Source organism: Carassius carassius, chromosome 20, assembly GCF_963082965.1.
Source record: "Carassius carassius chromosome 20, fCarCar2.1, whole genome shotgun sequence".
Classification (NCBI taxonomy): domain Eukaryota; kingdom Metazoa; phylum Chordata; class Actinopteri; order Cypriniformes; family Cyprinidae; genus Carassius; species Carassius carassius.
In genome coordinates this window covers 16630062-16647654 of record NC_081774.1, presented here as the reverse complement: position 1 = coordinate 16647654, position 17593 = coordinate 16630062, and the positions used below count along the sequence as shown (strand labels likewise).

Here is a 17593-nt window from a genome sequence, read left to right as displayed (position 1 = left end):
TGCTTAAAAACATGTAAATAATATGCACTTTTATGCTTATGCAAACCTATTAGTTGCTTTAATACTAGCACATCCTAAGTCTTATGCAAAAGGTGATATTAACTCACTGCTCAAAGTCATTTCCTGTAAGAAGCCTTTTGGTGTTTTCAGAACATTCTGGAAACTGCATATATTTTTATCATTAACTCCTTTTTTTCTATTTTCTTTTTACTGGTGTATTAGGTACACAATACAATTTATTTTTTCTTTTTAAGCTACTATCAGTTTTCCGAGGAAAAACAAAATTAGCGAGTCATGGTTGCTGAATTTTCATATTAGAAATATGATTATTCTCTTGCAAGAAATTTACCCCTACATCACTTTGACTAATGAATGAAGTTGTCATTTGTTTGTACAAATGCTGATATACCCTTTCTAAAATTATGCAAATGTGGCAGTGGAGGGGCATATAGGACAGTAGCAGACTACGCCACGATGGGAGTTACACCCAAAGAATCTTGTTCTCTCGTTCTAACCAGGCACTCAAGTTCGTGGATGGATCAGCCAGAGACAGTGGTCCGTACAAAAATGCATTTTTTATTATTACTTAAAAACACACAATGATCACACCCCCGAGAGAAGAGGAGGACAGGGCGGAATCTTACCAGTGGGAGACTAGTGGCTCGAGCAATGAGCATCCTTAAAAGACACCCCAATCACACGTGTCAATTTCACACACACCGCAAGGGAAATGGCCCCACTCAGTGAACACAGCACACACCAAGGGACCCACCACCGCAAGGGGCACTGCTCCCACTGGCAGTTCTCAGCACCTGGACAAAATGGACACTTAAAAGTTAAACAAACGAAAATAACAATTACAACACAATGTCTAATCAGTCACCCGTTCTAAGGCCCAAGATTATACTGGGGTTAGCAATATGAACAGGGACTCAATCACACAATAAATCAAAAATAAACAATCAACCCTAGACAAATCACATAAAAAGGTCAAATGAAAAACATCACAACTGAGTTCAATCCTCCTTGGTCCAGTGTGAGAAGGCAATCGGGTATGACATAAATATGTGAACATGTAACGCGAAGAGTATAAGCAAAGCAGCAGTTGTTCAGCGTCGATGTAGCCAACTGGCGGCCGCACCCCCGGTTAAATAGCCCTCCCTATGATTAACAACATTGCGTCACAGGCGCTGAGCTCTGATTGCTGATAGCAGAGCGCACACTCAGCTGGTGAAAGGGCTGCTGCCGCACCGGGGATTCTACAACATGAAACATTCCTTATAAGCCCACTTTATAGAGTTAACGAGTGAAAAGAGAAACAAAGCTAACCATACCTGCGGCGCTATGGTAGACAGGTAACCAGGCAGACATCAGGTCACTGGGCAGGTAAACAAGACAAGTCGCGTACCGGTGGCATCATTTATCCAAAGAAAAGTCCCGGTTTATAAAGGGGGAGTAGTCCTCGCGATTGGCTCAAAGTTACCTGCCCAGAACCACCCACAGCTGCAGCAAATCAAGCGTCACCCAGGGAGGCATGAGCCAGAAAACTGCATCCCGCCACACAAAGAACATTAAAAGGGTCATGAAACCCACCATTAATCAGTTTTCATACATTTTAAGACATCCAACATAGACTTTAGTTAACAAAAATGTTTTGATTAATTGATTCTAATTCAATATTAATTTCAAATCCGGTGCCATAGCTGGTAACCCATCTAACAATTGGGTCCACACTTGGGAATAGTACTTATATTGTACAACAGGTGATTTTATTAAATGTATTTTACATTTAATATTTTATTCGGTTTCATTTTATTATTTGCATGTTCTTAAATGATGAAAGATGATATGATGTTTTAATCTAGCAGGCTAACAGGCTAGTTGTATGCTAAGCTAGTATGCTGAGCAGTTAAAGAATGAGGAATAGTTCACACTATATAGCTTTGTAAATTATTAGACAAAAAAATGTAAAGGTAATTAGAGTCATATTTACATAATTAAGACAACATATATGGGCCTAGTGTGTATGTTTTGTGTGAGCTCACATTAAAAGTCCCTTTAGCCAGTACAATCATTGGGTGGACACATTTATGCTAGGGGGCTCATTTGTTCATGACACCAAATACAAAACAAATGGACCCAAAATTCATAAATTATACTTTATGCTTCAGATGAACTACCATGTATATTATCTGCAACACACAGTATTTGTTAACCTCTTAAAATGTGTTAGTGTTTCATGACCCTTTAAAAAAGTGCTAAACAACGTTTCTCCAATCAAGGCTGTATTAACAATAACTTTTCATCTTCCTGATTCCTTCTAATTCAAGTCAATCTCTGCTTTATCTGTATCCCCCTCTGCTTTTAGGTTGTTATTTTCAGCCATATCTAGAAAAGAAAAATATTGTAGATTCTAATACAATTTTTAATTTCATTTTCTTCACCCCAAACTACCTCTAACCAAAGACTGAATGTATAAGATCTATGAAAAGCAATATTTGACATCTAAACATCACACTACACAGATAAATCATACTGTAGTGGTTAAATTTGCTGTTTTCTTTTTTACACAATGTATAAAAGCTTTCACATGTTGTTTATATGCTCAGCCATTTTTGTCTGTATGCCCACTGAAACTCCATGAATAACAGGAAGCATTCAGTGCAAGGACCCCAACCAGAGAACAAAGACGAAGACTTGTCGCAGCCGAAGCATAAATCTTCCTTTATGGCCGTTAACCTTTAATCAGCGATGTCTGCCAGTCATTGAGTTGCCTGTTGGTCGTAATGGGGTGAGTTTCTCATTGGAGTAAGAGAAATCGATATGCGTACATGTCTTGGGTGCCTGAACTGTATGTGCGTCTCGAGTGCTTTTAGAGAGAATGAATGAGAGGTTTAATGATGATGCACTACACCTGCCTGGGCATCTGACAGGAGACGCTGCGTTCTCGACAGTATACAGTCCTGCGGAGAGCAATTCAGTTCAGTTTCCCAGCACAGAGGGTTTTATTTATAAAAATTACATGTCACCTATAATAAAAAAAAAACTATTTCACATGCATTTTCACATGGACAACATTGTTTATTACAACAAACTTAATAAAAACTGCATACCAGTATTACAATAAATAATATTGCTAAATAATTACTGCTTTGGTCCAATTTTGGTATAGTTTCATTTGGACGGCTATTCTGAAATTTTTTCAAAACAAAAATATAGCTGTACAAACAGACCGAAATACACTTAAAGATTTAGAATAAAAACAACACTGGCAATACTGTTAGTATTCATATAAAAATGCAAAAACGAATTTCTTACTACAAAAATAGGACTTGGCACATTGTACTGAGCAGAATCAGTAGAAGACCCTTTAAACACTGAATCAATCATTGCAGTTCCTTCACCAGTAACTGTCCTTTCTTATGTAACATTTGGGAGACTAACCCTGCTGAAATATCAAAGGGTCAGAGTTTAGCTGTACGATAACTATCCAAAGAACCACCACTGTAGATTTAGCATTTTTGAAACAAGAAACAGTGGAAAGAGAGAGAGAGAGAGAGAGAGAGAGAGAGAGCAAAAACAGAGTAGAAATCAGCTCTGAGCAGCAATCTCGAAGCTTAAACATGGGCACTTTTGGCGTGGTTAGTGGAGGCGGGGCCGGAAAGAGCGGGGCCCTGTTTGGAGTAGTAGAACCGATTGTTGTCAGTGTATGTAGCAGGGGTGTCCACTGAACAGCAGGTGATCATACAGCCTCCCAGCAAACAAAGTGCAGTGCCCACCCAACCCGAATACAGCGAGAAGCCGAAGGACATCAAGCCCCTCTCATGATGGGCCCCGATGGGAAACCACACAGTGGAGATGACGCCGCAAAAAGCTGAGGAGGGAAAAACACACTAAACATTCAAATCTAGCCTATTTTGTTATATGTTGCATTATGACGTTAATCTAAGTGATAGAAAGACACATTAGAAAGGTTAAAAACTGTCCTGGCTGGCTCTTTTTGTGGATTACAGATTTATTAATCTAAAGGAAAATCTGTGTATATATATAAATATATATATATATATATATATGTATGTGTGTATATATATATATATATATATATATATATATATATATATATACACACACAGATTTTCCTTTAGATTAATAAATCATTAATCCACAAAATATATATATATATATATAGCCTATATATATATATATATATATATGATAATATTTAAAGCAAATTAGAGTTTAATATTGATGAAATAGGTTCAGTCCTCGGAGACTCATTATTACAGAAATTATACGTTTTATTTCATTGTAACAGCAGGCCATGTATGTTTGGCGAACATCTTCACTAAATATTACATTTGCCATATGCTAACAGTATGTTATTGTGCTTTTTTTGAGCGCTGTATGAGCTTATTTTTACCAATACACATACAAGCTTACCAGTCAGCAGTATTATGGTTCCTCCGAGCACTGATCGTTTGTTCTTGGCGCTTTCTGGTTCACTTCCGAGGTTAATACAGGACATGGACATGAGCACGAGCGCGACAGCAGGCAATCCGAGAATCGATGCTGTGACCATTAACGCTCGAGATGTCTGGATGTACGCTTAAAAATAGAAGAAAATCACGTAAACATTTTATTCTTGATTCCATGATAGGCCTACTAAAACAATTCAATTAAACACATTTTTGGATTAACTATATTTCGATATGTTAGATATATACACATACAAACAAAAATAGTGTAGGTAAAGATGCTTCTATATGCATTATTTAAAAACATTTTAAAACATCAAATTTTACACATTTAATGTTTGATATTTTATTTAAGAAACTATTTAAGGCCTATATGTCATTTTTCGTTATGCTCGTGTATTAAATATTGAAACTGCATTATTTTGTAATGGTTTTCATTACTTAAAAAAAAGTATTATTTCACACATACCTGGTAGCTCGAGAATCTGCGTGAGTGTGATGCAGTGATACAGCGCAGTAGAGATCACACAGTCTGCCCACAAACCTTTGGCCTCAAGTTCATCCATCTTCTTACAGGTGTTCATGTTATATTTACAAGTGACTACCCATTCATTAGTGGCAGTGGCGATGATAAGCCCGATCCAACCAAGAAAACTCATCACAAAACCTGTGAACTGTAAGCAAGTATTTGCCATGGTGTACAGAGTGCGCAAAAATGTGTCCAATAGTTGGGGAAAAAAGTACTCTTTGAAGTAGTTGATAATCAGAATATCTAAAAACCAGACAGGATACTTGGCAGAATTTATAGGTAGTAATATCCAGGTATGTTAATCCATTGCGTAAAAATCATGATGAGTTGTAGATCCTTATGGTGCGCAGTATTCCAAGCTGATAGAACATGAGAGAACCGTTAGCAGAGCTTTTATAGTGGAACTACAGAGACAAAAGAACTGTCAGCCAATCACATGAGTACAGACACTTCCCAAGGTTACTCCTTATCTCTTATTTTTCTCTCTCCTCTTTATCTCCTCTCATGTTTATAGTCTGTAATTTAATACTAAAGGACAAGTATAGAATGTATAAAACTGACGAACTACGCTTTACAAATTAATCCTCAATACGCCAAGTACAGTAAAAAGTTATATTTGCTCAAGTGGCTTTGATGACAGTGCAGCACCTCTGACTTCATCACGTCATTGATGCATGTGTGATATATGCTGCCCTCTGGTGGTTAATTTCTCTGATTTGAGGATCAATTATTTATTACATTATAATACATTAAAATATATGCTCTTTACCCCGTTACTGTTTACTGTAAAATTTAAAGTATAAAATATACAGTAGATAATTTAAAAGGTCTGTACACTGATATTGTTTTCGACCGAGTCCACATTTATATGTGTATCTAAAATTAATATTTATATATTTATAACATTAATTGATTTATTTATTATTTTAATACCCATAGGCGTAATGGTTTTTATACTGTACAAATTGTATATTCTGTGGCCCAACACCAACCCTACACCTAACCCTTACCCTCACATGAAACTTTGTGCATTTTTACTTTCTCAAAAAACTCATTCTGTATAGTTTATAAGCGTTTTGAAAAATGGGGACATGGGTTATGTCCTCATAAGTCACCCTCTCCTTGTAATACCTGTGTCATACCCATGTCATTATACAAAGTTGTGTCCTGATATGTCACAAAAAAAGAGCACATATGTATATGTATATGTATATAGATAGATAGATAGATAGATAGATAGATAGATAGATAGATAGATAGATAGATAGATAGATAGATAGATAGATAGATAGATAGATAGATAGATAGATAGATCAGTGAAGTCAGTGTAATGTGGTCACTGAAGGTGAGCTCTGAAACATGGATGCATTGACTGTGTGACCTGTGATGGATATATAGAGGACATCCTGGCTAGAGGGAATTGGCGTTCCATCTTGAGTTGATCTTCCAGGCTGATAAATCACAGAGTCATGCAGCGATTCTGTCTGAGACTGCAGATGAAGAAACAGAGGGGGAAATTGGACATAGAGATATCAGCAGCATTCCATTGGGAAATGGATGACTTTTCTGTGTGATCTGGTGTAGAGGTTCAATAAAGGGGGTCTAAGGGTTGATCCTTGAAGTACCATACCTGTGATTGAGGATGCAGGTGGTCGAGGGCGAGTTATCCAGATGACTTGGAAGGACCTGTTTTCCAAGAATACAAAAAAAAGAGATGACTCAGATATCACTGCCAGCGTGTTGACAGTGTTGAAAGCTGCAGATAAATCCAAAAGAAGAGTTATGATGCTATGTTACGTATGACCTTAGTGTTTTGGTTGCAGCAAAGAGAATAGTTTCCACTTTGTAGAACCACCCTAAATTGAATTTGTTTTTCTGAAGCTTAAGGGCTTTTTTTAAAGAAAAGAGACACAATGCAGGTCTTTGAAGTGTCTGTTTGATCTGTATCTGCTTCTAAATATATTCTACACTACGCTTGCTGAACAAATTGTTTCTTGAATCTTTCATTTGTGACATTTGGTGATGTGCAGTACATTCTCTTGGGGCTTCTTCTTTGTAAAGAACGTGCTATTTAATTACAAAGTCAACATACTGTAACAATAATCCAACATCAACATCAAAATGAGTATGTGTCCTTCGTTCATCCACTAGGGGGACTCGTTTGACTTCAAACACAAAGGATGCCTATAATACCAATCAGCTATCCAGCTGTCCTTTAGTATTTCTATTCATCTTACTGACATTTGCCAGGTTGGCTAGTTATTAGTAATTGAAAAGTGTGAAAAAAGACTGAGTAATAGTTAAAGTACAGAACATATCTATAATATATATTGGTTGACAAATATGTACAATTACTTTTCAGCAAACGCACAGCTAAAGTAGTTCAAAGCATGTCTTGACCGCATTACAGTTCCACATTAGTAAACCAAATTGTTGATTTCAAAGGTCCTTAAATCCTAATTTTTTTTTTTCTATTTTACTTTTTTTTCTTTTTTATTATTGAAACCACAGTGTGTAGACATTATTTTTATTGTTACATTTTCCCCCCAAGCATATCAGTGTCTCAAGCCTCCATTACTCTTCTAAATATAAAATAAAATAATATAAAAATACTAAAATAACATTTTGGAATTAACAACAGAGGCTTTGGATGAGATGCATAAGAAATTAGTCCTACGATGAACATGAATGTTTTAAGGACAAAAACTTTACAAATGTCTTGAAATGACACATCTGAACAACATCTTGAGGTGCGGCAAGTGTAGCAAAAATATAATAATAATAATTCAACAGCCCATCATCAATTTTTCCTTAAATATCTGTATATTTAAATAAATAAAGCTGGGAAAAAAACAGACTGATAAAGAAACAAAATAGGCCTATGTATATTTAAGCTTGAATGACAATCAGACCTTGACCTCTGCAAGTTTATGTTAATCTCTTTCAAATATTCTGTGCAGGTTCTAATCTAATCTTTAGTTTATGCTTCATTCCTTGCAGTTCATCTCCATTTTTGTGGAGACGTTCCACAACCTGAATAACAATAGCAGTTTTTCATTCATTTTAAGAGTCCTCCCACTCTGTCTAATCAAAAATGAACTTAGTGGATAACATCTGGTATTTCCTGCATTCATGGCTGTTCACTAAAAATGCAGGTCTTTTTTTGTTTACCTTATTAGATCCCTGCTTGTGTATGTAATAAGCTGTCAGAAACACCCTTGTTCCTCTATATCAGTCATTCAGTTGATCCTCAGGGGGCATTATAGAAATCACCTCACAAAGATCTCAGGCAATTCATAATTTGCTTCAGGAACATGGCAGCATTGGAATGTGAAAATTAAGCTACTGAAGGGGGCCCTGACATCGGCCTGACAGTGCAAGATGATCTAAATGTATTGCATAACTGAGTTGTGCTGTGTAAGCACCTTGCTGGGTGGACCCGGACATCTTTATATCACCTAAGGAGGAGAGACATGTAATAAAATCATATTAGGCTTTTATCTATAGCACTGAATTACATCCCTCAGTCCTTATATATGGACAGCAGCACAATTGTGAGCAGATGAGAGACATCAGTAACTGCTTGTGAATATTCCTCAGGCATATACAGACACCAGTCTTCAATGGCACTGCAGTGATTGATTTTGAGACCATCAAAATTGCTGTTATTGACTTGACAATGATATGGATTTTACCCCTGATGCAGTGTTCAATGATAGAGTTCACCATCTTCATCATGAGTATCTAAGTGTGGTTTTGAGTGCACTAGAAAATGTCATGCATAAAGTGTCAATATCAAAAGCAGCAGAACAAGTCATTGAGGAGATTTATTAAACAATCAGCATCACACATAACGTTGATCTATTTTATGCTACTGGTAATTCATCTTATATTATGGGTAGATCACATTAGTTTAGGCTCTGTTCAGACAGAAAGGTAATATATTCACATATATGCGAAACACTGTTAAATATATTGAAATATATTTTTAAAATATAATAAAAAAATCCATAGAACATAAAGCTCATGTTGCGTGTTTAATTATGTGTTTATGTGAAATTATATTTATGCCTCATATGATGTATTTTTAATCATTGTGTTTTTGCAATGCAGCCCAATTTTATTTCTACACTACAGGTTTACGGTTTAAAGCTATTCTTTCTTTTTTTCTTTCTTTCTTTCTTTCTTTCTTTCTTTCTTTCTTTCTTTCTTTCTTTCTTTCTTTCTTTCTTTCTTCTGTCCTTTATCATGAACAACTTTTGTTCTATTCTGACTGTAAGTGCCCTCAGATCATCAGACCAATGAGCTTTGTAAAAATTGACTCAAAAAGGCGGGGCATAGAGGAGAAACAATTATGTACATTATGTGGAAAAGAATGTTTAATTAACCTTAAACCGCATAAACACATTGCATTACGCCAAATATACAAACTAAATTTTAGCAATGCCATATGACCCCTTTAAAATCGCTTTTGAATGCACGTGTCCGTGACATCCCCAATCGTTCTGCCAACTCCCACTGAAAAGTAGTGGCAAAGTGGCCTAATGTTGTAAGTATTTGCAAAGGAACAGGTAGAGCATGATTTCTTTGTGAATGTCTCTCCAATTCTGGCCATAATTCAGAACACAATTCCAAGAGGATGGCCCTCAGGAACTGAAATCGGCTCATAAGCCAATCATCATTATAAGCCAAGAAATCCTCACGATCCCTAAAAACACACTCCCTCTGCATAGTATCATTGGCAAGGTCTTCTAATAGTGCTAGTGCATCCATTGTCTCAATGTCCTAAAACACTGGACACACACACACACCTTTTTTATAGGCAGTTTCTTATATTTGTAGATTTGGAGCACCACTGACAAAACATCTAATCTTGTAAAATGTGTGGTAAGTTCTGCCACTCCATAGTATAATCAGAGTAAAGAGATCGTGAATCTCGAAAATGAAAGTGAAACTAAAAAGCAATCGTGAACTCAAAAAGAGATCAATGGCATGCAGAAAAGGCTCCCTGATGGCCGCAATTTATATAAATATATATTATATGTCATTTTATTTTGGTAAAAGATTTTTTGGTTATATTTTAAATGTTTTAGTTTTACTAAGTACTAAAACAAAATAGATAACTGAAGAATCAGAGAAGAGCACTGAATAAACAAGATATCAAGTCCATCATTATTTTTGACCTGATTCTTTTCAATGAATCTGAATCAGTTCACAAATCACACTGAACGATGCATTTCCACACTGTACCAAAGACTGCTCCGACTGCAGCGGTTCCTGTCAACAACTTGTGAAAATCAATGAATTTATTCATGTCTAAATCAAAATGAGCAAAAACAATCTTAAGAGTGCGAAGACGTGAAATTAAAATAAGTTACTAACTTTCCCATCGACTATAGTCAATAACAATTATATTCAATGATTTTTTTTTGTGAACTAAAAATGTTAACTACTTAGCTCAATATATAAACACAATTTATATTTTTGTATCTCTTAATAGATAAGCAAGCTATGTTATGTTGCCTAGATTGTTGCTAGCTATCTAACTAGCTAGCTAGCTATCTGCTAGTAAACACCTTCAGCTGGGTTTTTGAGGTAGGACTTGAAGTGTAGTTGGTTTTAGTTAAAAAGGTTAAAGTTGTACATGTTGTATCTAATAATAAACAAAGAAAAATGTCTGCACACTGAGAGTAAGCTACAACTTCAAAAAATTACCAAACAGCGCAATGTTTCGACTAGTCATGTCTTTATCAGGCACAACATTACTACGCTCTCCATCTTTCTCCACTGGCAATGTTTTGCAAAGATTTCTGCTTTCAGTCTGGCCTTAAACATTATGTTCATATTTGACCTTTTACCAACTACATGCTACCTTTTTGTTTCCTTTACTTGGAAACCTGCTCGGGATTATTAAAGAAATAATTTGGATGATTGATTTTCCCAGAGTCACATTTACAGCTCACAGTGGGCTGAGGGCAGGACTGGAGGTAGAAGCTCCCCAACACATTGTGATCATTGTGCAGGACTAGCGGCTCCCACCAGCCCACAGAGAGGAAACTGTACCCTAATGAACACTAACTACAATTCATTGCTAATGGCGGGCACAGTGGGTGTTTAAAAACAGAACCCCAGGATGCACTTACGCCTCTGAGACTGTGCACTCATTTGTGTGTTCATCATTCTTTCAATGCCTCAGATTTACTGCTGCCATCCTCCACTGCATATAATGTAGCGATTTGTTTCGCGAGACAACAAACCGCTGTGGATATGCCATGGATAACTAAACAGTTATTCCTGGGCCTATATCCTCTTCTGCTTAACATCCACATGTCTGTTTATACATTTCTGCCAACAGGGAGTGGATAAACAAATTGTCACCATTTTAAATTTTTTTGTGGGAAAATGTTTTATTTGTAATTCATTGTTCTCTCATCTTTTGCTGTGACATAGTAATCTGAGAAGATCCTACAAGGCATTTACAGCGCAGGTTGGGTTCTCTGTTCACTTTGACAGGCGCAAAACAATTGCATCGGGTTCTCAGCGATAGCTTCCTACTATCAGGTTTGTATCCGTAGTCGACAATACAGTAAGTCTGGTTGAAATATTTTACTGTCAACAACTGAGACAGTAATCCTTGCTTTGGTAACTCGTACGAAGCTGAGGGAAGAACCAGAGCCTCTGGCACAATATGAAAGCATGATGTGACTTCATTTTGTCATAGTCAAACCTAAAACCATTACCCGCTTGTCAACACTAAAGTTATTCTCGGATCAAAGAAAAAAAAAGTTACATCTTTCCTCAAGCATATCAAACCGTCTAGAAAATCTTTCATGCCACTCCGATGTCTGTGTTGCTCTTAAGGAGTTCCTCTTCTGGCTTCCTGTAACCGAAGGGTTGTTAAGAGATTTATTATTTTAGCAATATTCTTGTTTTAATAATATGCATCAATATTTGATCATTTTAACACAAGGTTTCAAGTCATTTAGACAATAAAGACTTAATATCAGTAAGTTCTGAGCTTCCTGTCGAAGGCGGATGGAAACAGTGAGGTAAGAATAACTCTGAAAGTCATTTCCTCACATTAGAGATTAAACTCAAATTACACTGCCTGCCTCCTTCCACCGCTGCTGTGTATTATTAATTAACTCGTGTTGCCTGAGAACTCAACCAACATGTGTACATTTTTCTCTACTGATAACAATTGTTTCACTTGTAATGCAAGTGTGTATTGTAATAAGTAAATGGACACAATATGTTCTTGAAATGAAAAACAATACAGAATACACACTGAAATGCACGTTCTATCTTCTACTGCATAGAGAGTTCATTAGGAATGTATTGAGAAAACTATATATGTTGTTAAAAACAAAATATTCCAACTTGGGTAATTGCACACTTTCTGAAAATATTAAATCATTCGAAATATTTGTTTTGCTGTGTCAGTTTTTCTGTTTGAGACCACTTAGAATGCTACAGGAACAAAATTATTAAAATTATTTTAAAAACGTACTGTGTTTATATTTAATTTAGCAAGGGTGCATTCAATTGCTCAAAAGTGACAGTGATGTTTATGTTACAAAAGATTTTAAATAAATGTTGTTCTTTTAAAATTTCTACCATCAAAGCATCCTCGTAACTTCCACAAAAATATTAAGCAATATTGCTTTTTTAAAATCAAAAAATTGCAGCATTGATGAGCATGTGCGAAGATTCTTCAAAATATTATTTATATATATATAAATAGTCACTTATTTATATTGTTCAAAACTTTGGTGTCCTAATTTTTAGGAGCAAGATTGCTATGTGCATCTATTGCCTGTGTGCATTTTAGTGGTTTATCTTTCTAGCAAAAGTTTAATTGAATTTCTCCTCTGGGACCATAAAGTATTCCTATTTATCTCCTGAGATTAATTTTCTATAAAGTGAATCTTCTTTGTAAAGACATTAATGAGCCAAACCCATTAAAAGGGTTACCAAACCTCTGGATTTACATTGTAAGTTTGACATTATAAATCAAGGCCTTAGTATTGTTAATGTGCATTTGACCGTCCTTGGCAGTACAATCCCCTGATGCAGCACTCCGCTGAGGAATTGCTCTTCTCGATCTCTTCATCCATCCCTCACCACTGTCAGAAGCTTAAATATACACCTCTCAGGTCTCACACAAACGCAGGAAGTCATTATGCAGCTGATATCAACAGCCTAATCACCAAAGGATTGGGAGACTGTGGCGTGGTGTGGGCAATGCCAGGAATAACAAACACACAACTTGGAAAAAAGCTGCTGCATGTTAAGAATCCTTACTGAAACAACCCTGCTGAGGTATGCAAACAACGTTTACCCCAAAGATACAGTGACATCAAAGGGAACATTGAAAATGTATTCGTATTCTTTAAGGTGCTTATCTTAGGACGTGCGTGCATGCTTGTAACCTGTGCACTTGTTTGGCTGGCATACTGCACATAAATCCTGTTCCATGAAATTTCCTCCACTGTCTTTCTCTTATGACTTACAGTACCTCTCCAGTACAGTCCCTCATTACAGGAATACTTCACTTAAAAATGTACATCGTAATCATTCCTGTACCTCTTAAGAAAAAAATGACTAGAATATATTTTATTTGGCATGAAAAATGAAATATTCTCATTTTCATTTCCAACCTTAGAATTTATTTTGATTTATTTTGTTTTATTTACATAGATTTTAATATGCTTTACTGCTCAAAAGGTTTTATTTTAACAAAATTGGTACTTTTATTAAGCAAAAATTCAGTACATTTATCAAAAGTGCAGTAAAGAAATGTAAAATTTGACAAAAAAATCTAAATCTTTATTTCTAATTTCTAAAACAATTATCACAAAAATAGTTTATGACAAACAATATGAAGCTGAATATGAACTGTTTCCAACATTGATTATAAGAAATGTTTCTTGAGCACCAAATCAGCATTTCTTAAGGTTTATTTTTTGTCATTTTGCCTTTTATTTAGATAGGAAGTGTAGATTAGACAGGAAGCGAAGTGGGAGAGGTAGGATCAGGAAAGCTCCTTGAGCCAGGATTCGAACTCGAATTCGAACATCGTTATTTGTCGGCACACTGCCCAGGCTATCCCTGTCAACCCAAATCAGCATATTTGAATGATTTCTGAAGGATCATATGACATTGAGTTCAGCTTTGCCATTTCAGGAATAAATTACATTTTACAAATTATATTTTAAAATATATTTAAATGGAAAACAGTTGTTTTAGATTGTAATTATAGTTCACAAAATTACAATTTGATTGTATTTTTGATCAAATAAATGTAGGCTTCGTGAGCATAAGAGAATGTGAAAAACATTACTGTTCACAAATTTGGGTTTGGGGAGACATTTTTTTTTTTTTTTTTTTTTTTGACAATATGAATATTTTCTGGATCTTCAGTGTGAAGGTCCTTGAAGTCTGAAATCTTCATTTGTGTTTTTTATTTTTATTTCTTTATTTTTATGTCATCCTTTCCTATCAAAATGCTTTCTACAGATGCGAAAATGCAGAAAATCGAACCGGATCCAAATGTATTTTTTTTTTATGATGGAGTAAAGTTTCAGAGGTAGTGTGTAAACGTGATTGACACAACATGATTTTTTTTTTTTTTTAATGCAAAATTTCTGATGAGAATTTCTGACTCTGTGTGCAAAGAACTTAACACTAAAGGAGATTAAAGTATTTTGAAAAACATTCTGGTCTCTCCTTCCATGCAATTACTGCACGATGAATGGTGTGATTTTGCATCCTTTATGAATTTTGAAAGCTCCAGTACCCATTTACTGTAACTGAAAAAAAGTGAAGGTTTGGAACAATATGAGGGTGAAAAAATTACGACAAAATTATTTATCTGTGAGCTGTTCCTTAAGTACAGGATGTTAGTATACAGACTGTTCTGTTGATCTTGTTTCTGAAAGGTCAGGATGACTTTAACCTGCAAGGTCACAGAGGTCAGATCATTTTTTGCCAAGGTCACGATGTGTCTGTTTCCATGCCCTCAGTTGAGCTTGGCTATGATGTCAGACTTGGCCATAACTGCTCTCTCTGGAGAAGTGATTCACTGCCCTATTTCAAATCATTTGAATTTCCTTTTGGATGAGTAGGCCGTTCAGATGATTTAGTGATTCAGTACAGCAAGTGATGATGTTTAAGGATGTAAGGGACAAATGAAACATCTTTGGGCAACGAAATCTGCAGAAACTTTTGACTCATGAAAATTTGAAGGATTGTGCTACTTGAATTTAGGCTTTGGGGAGTAGAGCAGTGATAGAAAAACAACCAAATGCTGTCTGCAGAGTTCTTGCTGTCTGCATAGAGAAAGAGGAGTGATAGACTCTTTGGATGTTTATGTTTTAAAAAATGACCCAACACAGATCAAACACAATCTTTATGAGCCCCACTTCCAGTCTAGTGCCATCATAAAAGTGGATGCTGCAAAATGCATGATTGATTCCTTTTTTGGAACAGAATCCATTATTAAAATTACTTTGCTAATTTGGTGAATCTGTTTATCTGGAACATTTTTGGCAGTGGTTCAGGTTGAAATAAACTATTCATTCATACATTCATTCATTCAGCTTGGCTCTGTGAACACATTTTACTCATTTAATTCTTCAGGCTCCTGAAATACTTTACCAAAACTATTTTTTACATTTTTGTACTTTAAATCATGAAGCAGTGGGGGTTCTTGGGACAACTCCAGTTTTTTTTTCCGAGTGCATGAAATTATGAAACAGAAATAATGGGTGAGATTAATCAGGTTGTTCCTAATTTGATTTCAGAAAGCATTAGTGGGGAAAAAAATCAAGATGGAGCGTTACGGAGGCAGATACTGCAGCCTCGTGATGTATCCGGCGCTTGATCATCATTAATAAGAAATGTAATCAGCTGTAGCAGTCCAAGTTTATTAAATTTGCTGACCTAAAAGGATGAGATAGCAATGCTTGATTCATATTTTGTAAAATAAATATTGTGGAGTAGTCCATTCAGTTTCACAAAACTTTAAACACACAATGAAATATTTTTAAATGGCATAGTTAACATTTATATTCAATTTGAGTATTATCATATACAATACAAATTTCATATAATAATAATAATAATAGTAATTATTATTTAAAACATATGGGTATTTGTTTAAATATAAGCAATATAGTTTCTATACAATAATAATAAATTTAAACACATTTCAAATGAGAACACTAGAGTTAGTTCAATATTAGTGTAGTAGTAGTGGTATTTCTTCTGTTTTCATTTACTTTTATTTCAAGATGTAGTCATTTGATGTGTATTTTTCAATGTATGTATATATGGTCATTAATAATTTTTATTTCAGTTTTATTTTTAATGTTGCATCATCAACTAGATGAAATAAAATACAAATTTGAAAATACTTTATTTTATTTTAGATCAGGTTATTAATGTAATGAAAATGGTTTTCAGTTTTTAATTGATTTACTTTTAGTTTACTATAATAACCTTGACACTTACATATTTAAAACTGAGAATAAATTATTTACCATTACTTACATACATATATTGATAGAGGATATACAGTTATGTTGTATATTTTACCATGTCTACAGTTCACTGAGTTTTTTTCCTTCACAGCTCACTATATGTGTACAAAGCAGTCATGTATGGAAAGAAACAATCACCGCATTCCTCTGGTATTCAGCATGTTCTTAGCCTCAGTGTAAAAGCATATATAAGGTAAACATTTGAAAATATCTCCAAAGTATTGAAGCTTTCCGGTTCCACTATAATTCAGGACTGGAAGACTGATGCTTGTCATAAAATCTATAGCTCTCTGGCTTTCTTTATATTGCCAGCAAGACTCCAGCCTCTCTGTGAAAGCTAGATGCTGAACGCACCTGAAAAGCATTAAAGCAGACAGCATCCATTGTTACGGGCTTTTTCAGTGCTCTTATACCACTCATTAGCTTTTCAGTACTCTATGAAAAAGGCTTATTTCAAGCTCTGTCAAAGCATATTTGGTTTACACTTGCATGAGGCTGCATAATGCAGCACGGAGCAGATTCTTTTTTTACCTCTCTGCAATTTATTAGAAGGAAGCAACTCACCTCTCTGTGATCTCACAAGAGCCAAGGACGCGAGATGGGGGTAGGAAAGGTCAGGTAAGCAGAGCAGCAGGCATGACTAGACTCGGGCTTCTCTCGTCTCATGCCAGTGTTCTGCATGAATGCTCTGGCCGTTCTCAACACCTCCAAATCTGCAAAGGTCACAGACTGCAAATCATCATACGAAGGGCACGGGAAATCGGAGTTGTTGGATGAAGATGGTTTGCAAGTAATAATGCATGAACCACAAAGGGGATCAATGGATCTGCCCCTTTTAATCACTTACTGTAGGTCAGGTTAATGCAATGCTTGGCGAGCTAATCATCTCAAAAGCTACACATGCTCTGCTTCTCAGTTTGATGAGATGACTGAGGAATGCCCTATTAGAAGGAACCAGGATGATAAGACTGAGAAGGTCCAGCTAAATTAAAAGATTCATGTGCAGTGGAGCTTCTGTTGTCACGTACATTACTACCGATCTCAAT

The 17593-nt window shown here is 35.6% G+C and overlaps 1 protein-coding gene across 1 annotated transcript; it reads right to left on the bottom strand.

Annotated features, from left to right (window-relative positions):
* Positions 1-3060: 3060 nt before the first annotated feature.
* LOC132096502 (claudin-11-like) lies at positions 3061-5382 on the bottom strand. The gene is made up of 3 exons (XM_059501894.1): positions 4945-5382; positions 4441-4605; positions 3061-3874 (listed from the first exon to the last, which is right to left on the bottom strand). The coding sequence occupies exons 1-3, from the start codon at positions 5168-5170 to the stop codon at positions 3618-3620; spliced, it is 648 nt and encodes a 215-aa protein (XP_059357877.1). The 5' UTR covers positions 5171-5382; the 3' UTR covers positions 3061-3617.
* Positions 5383-17593: the final 12211 nt, after the last annotated feature.

Excerpts from the sequence above, each read along its gene's own strand:
- LOC132096502 (XM_059501894.1), bottom strand. The coding sequence starts at position 5,170 with ATGGCAAATACTTGCTTACAGTTCACAGGTTTTGTGATGAGTTTTCTT. Across the intron at positions 4,606-4,944 it reads GCAGATTCTCGAGCTACCAG|CGTACATCCAGACATCTCGA; the intron begins GTATGTGTGAAA and ends TCTATTTTTAAG. Across the intron at positions 3,875-4,440 it reads AACCATAATACTGCTGACTG|CTTTTTGCGGCGTCATCTCC; the intron begins GTAAGCTTGTAT and ends TTCCCTCCTCAG.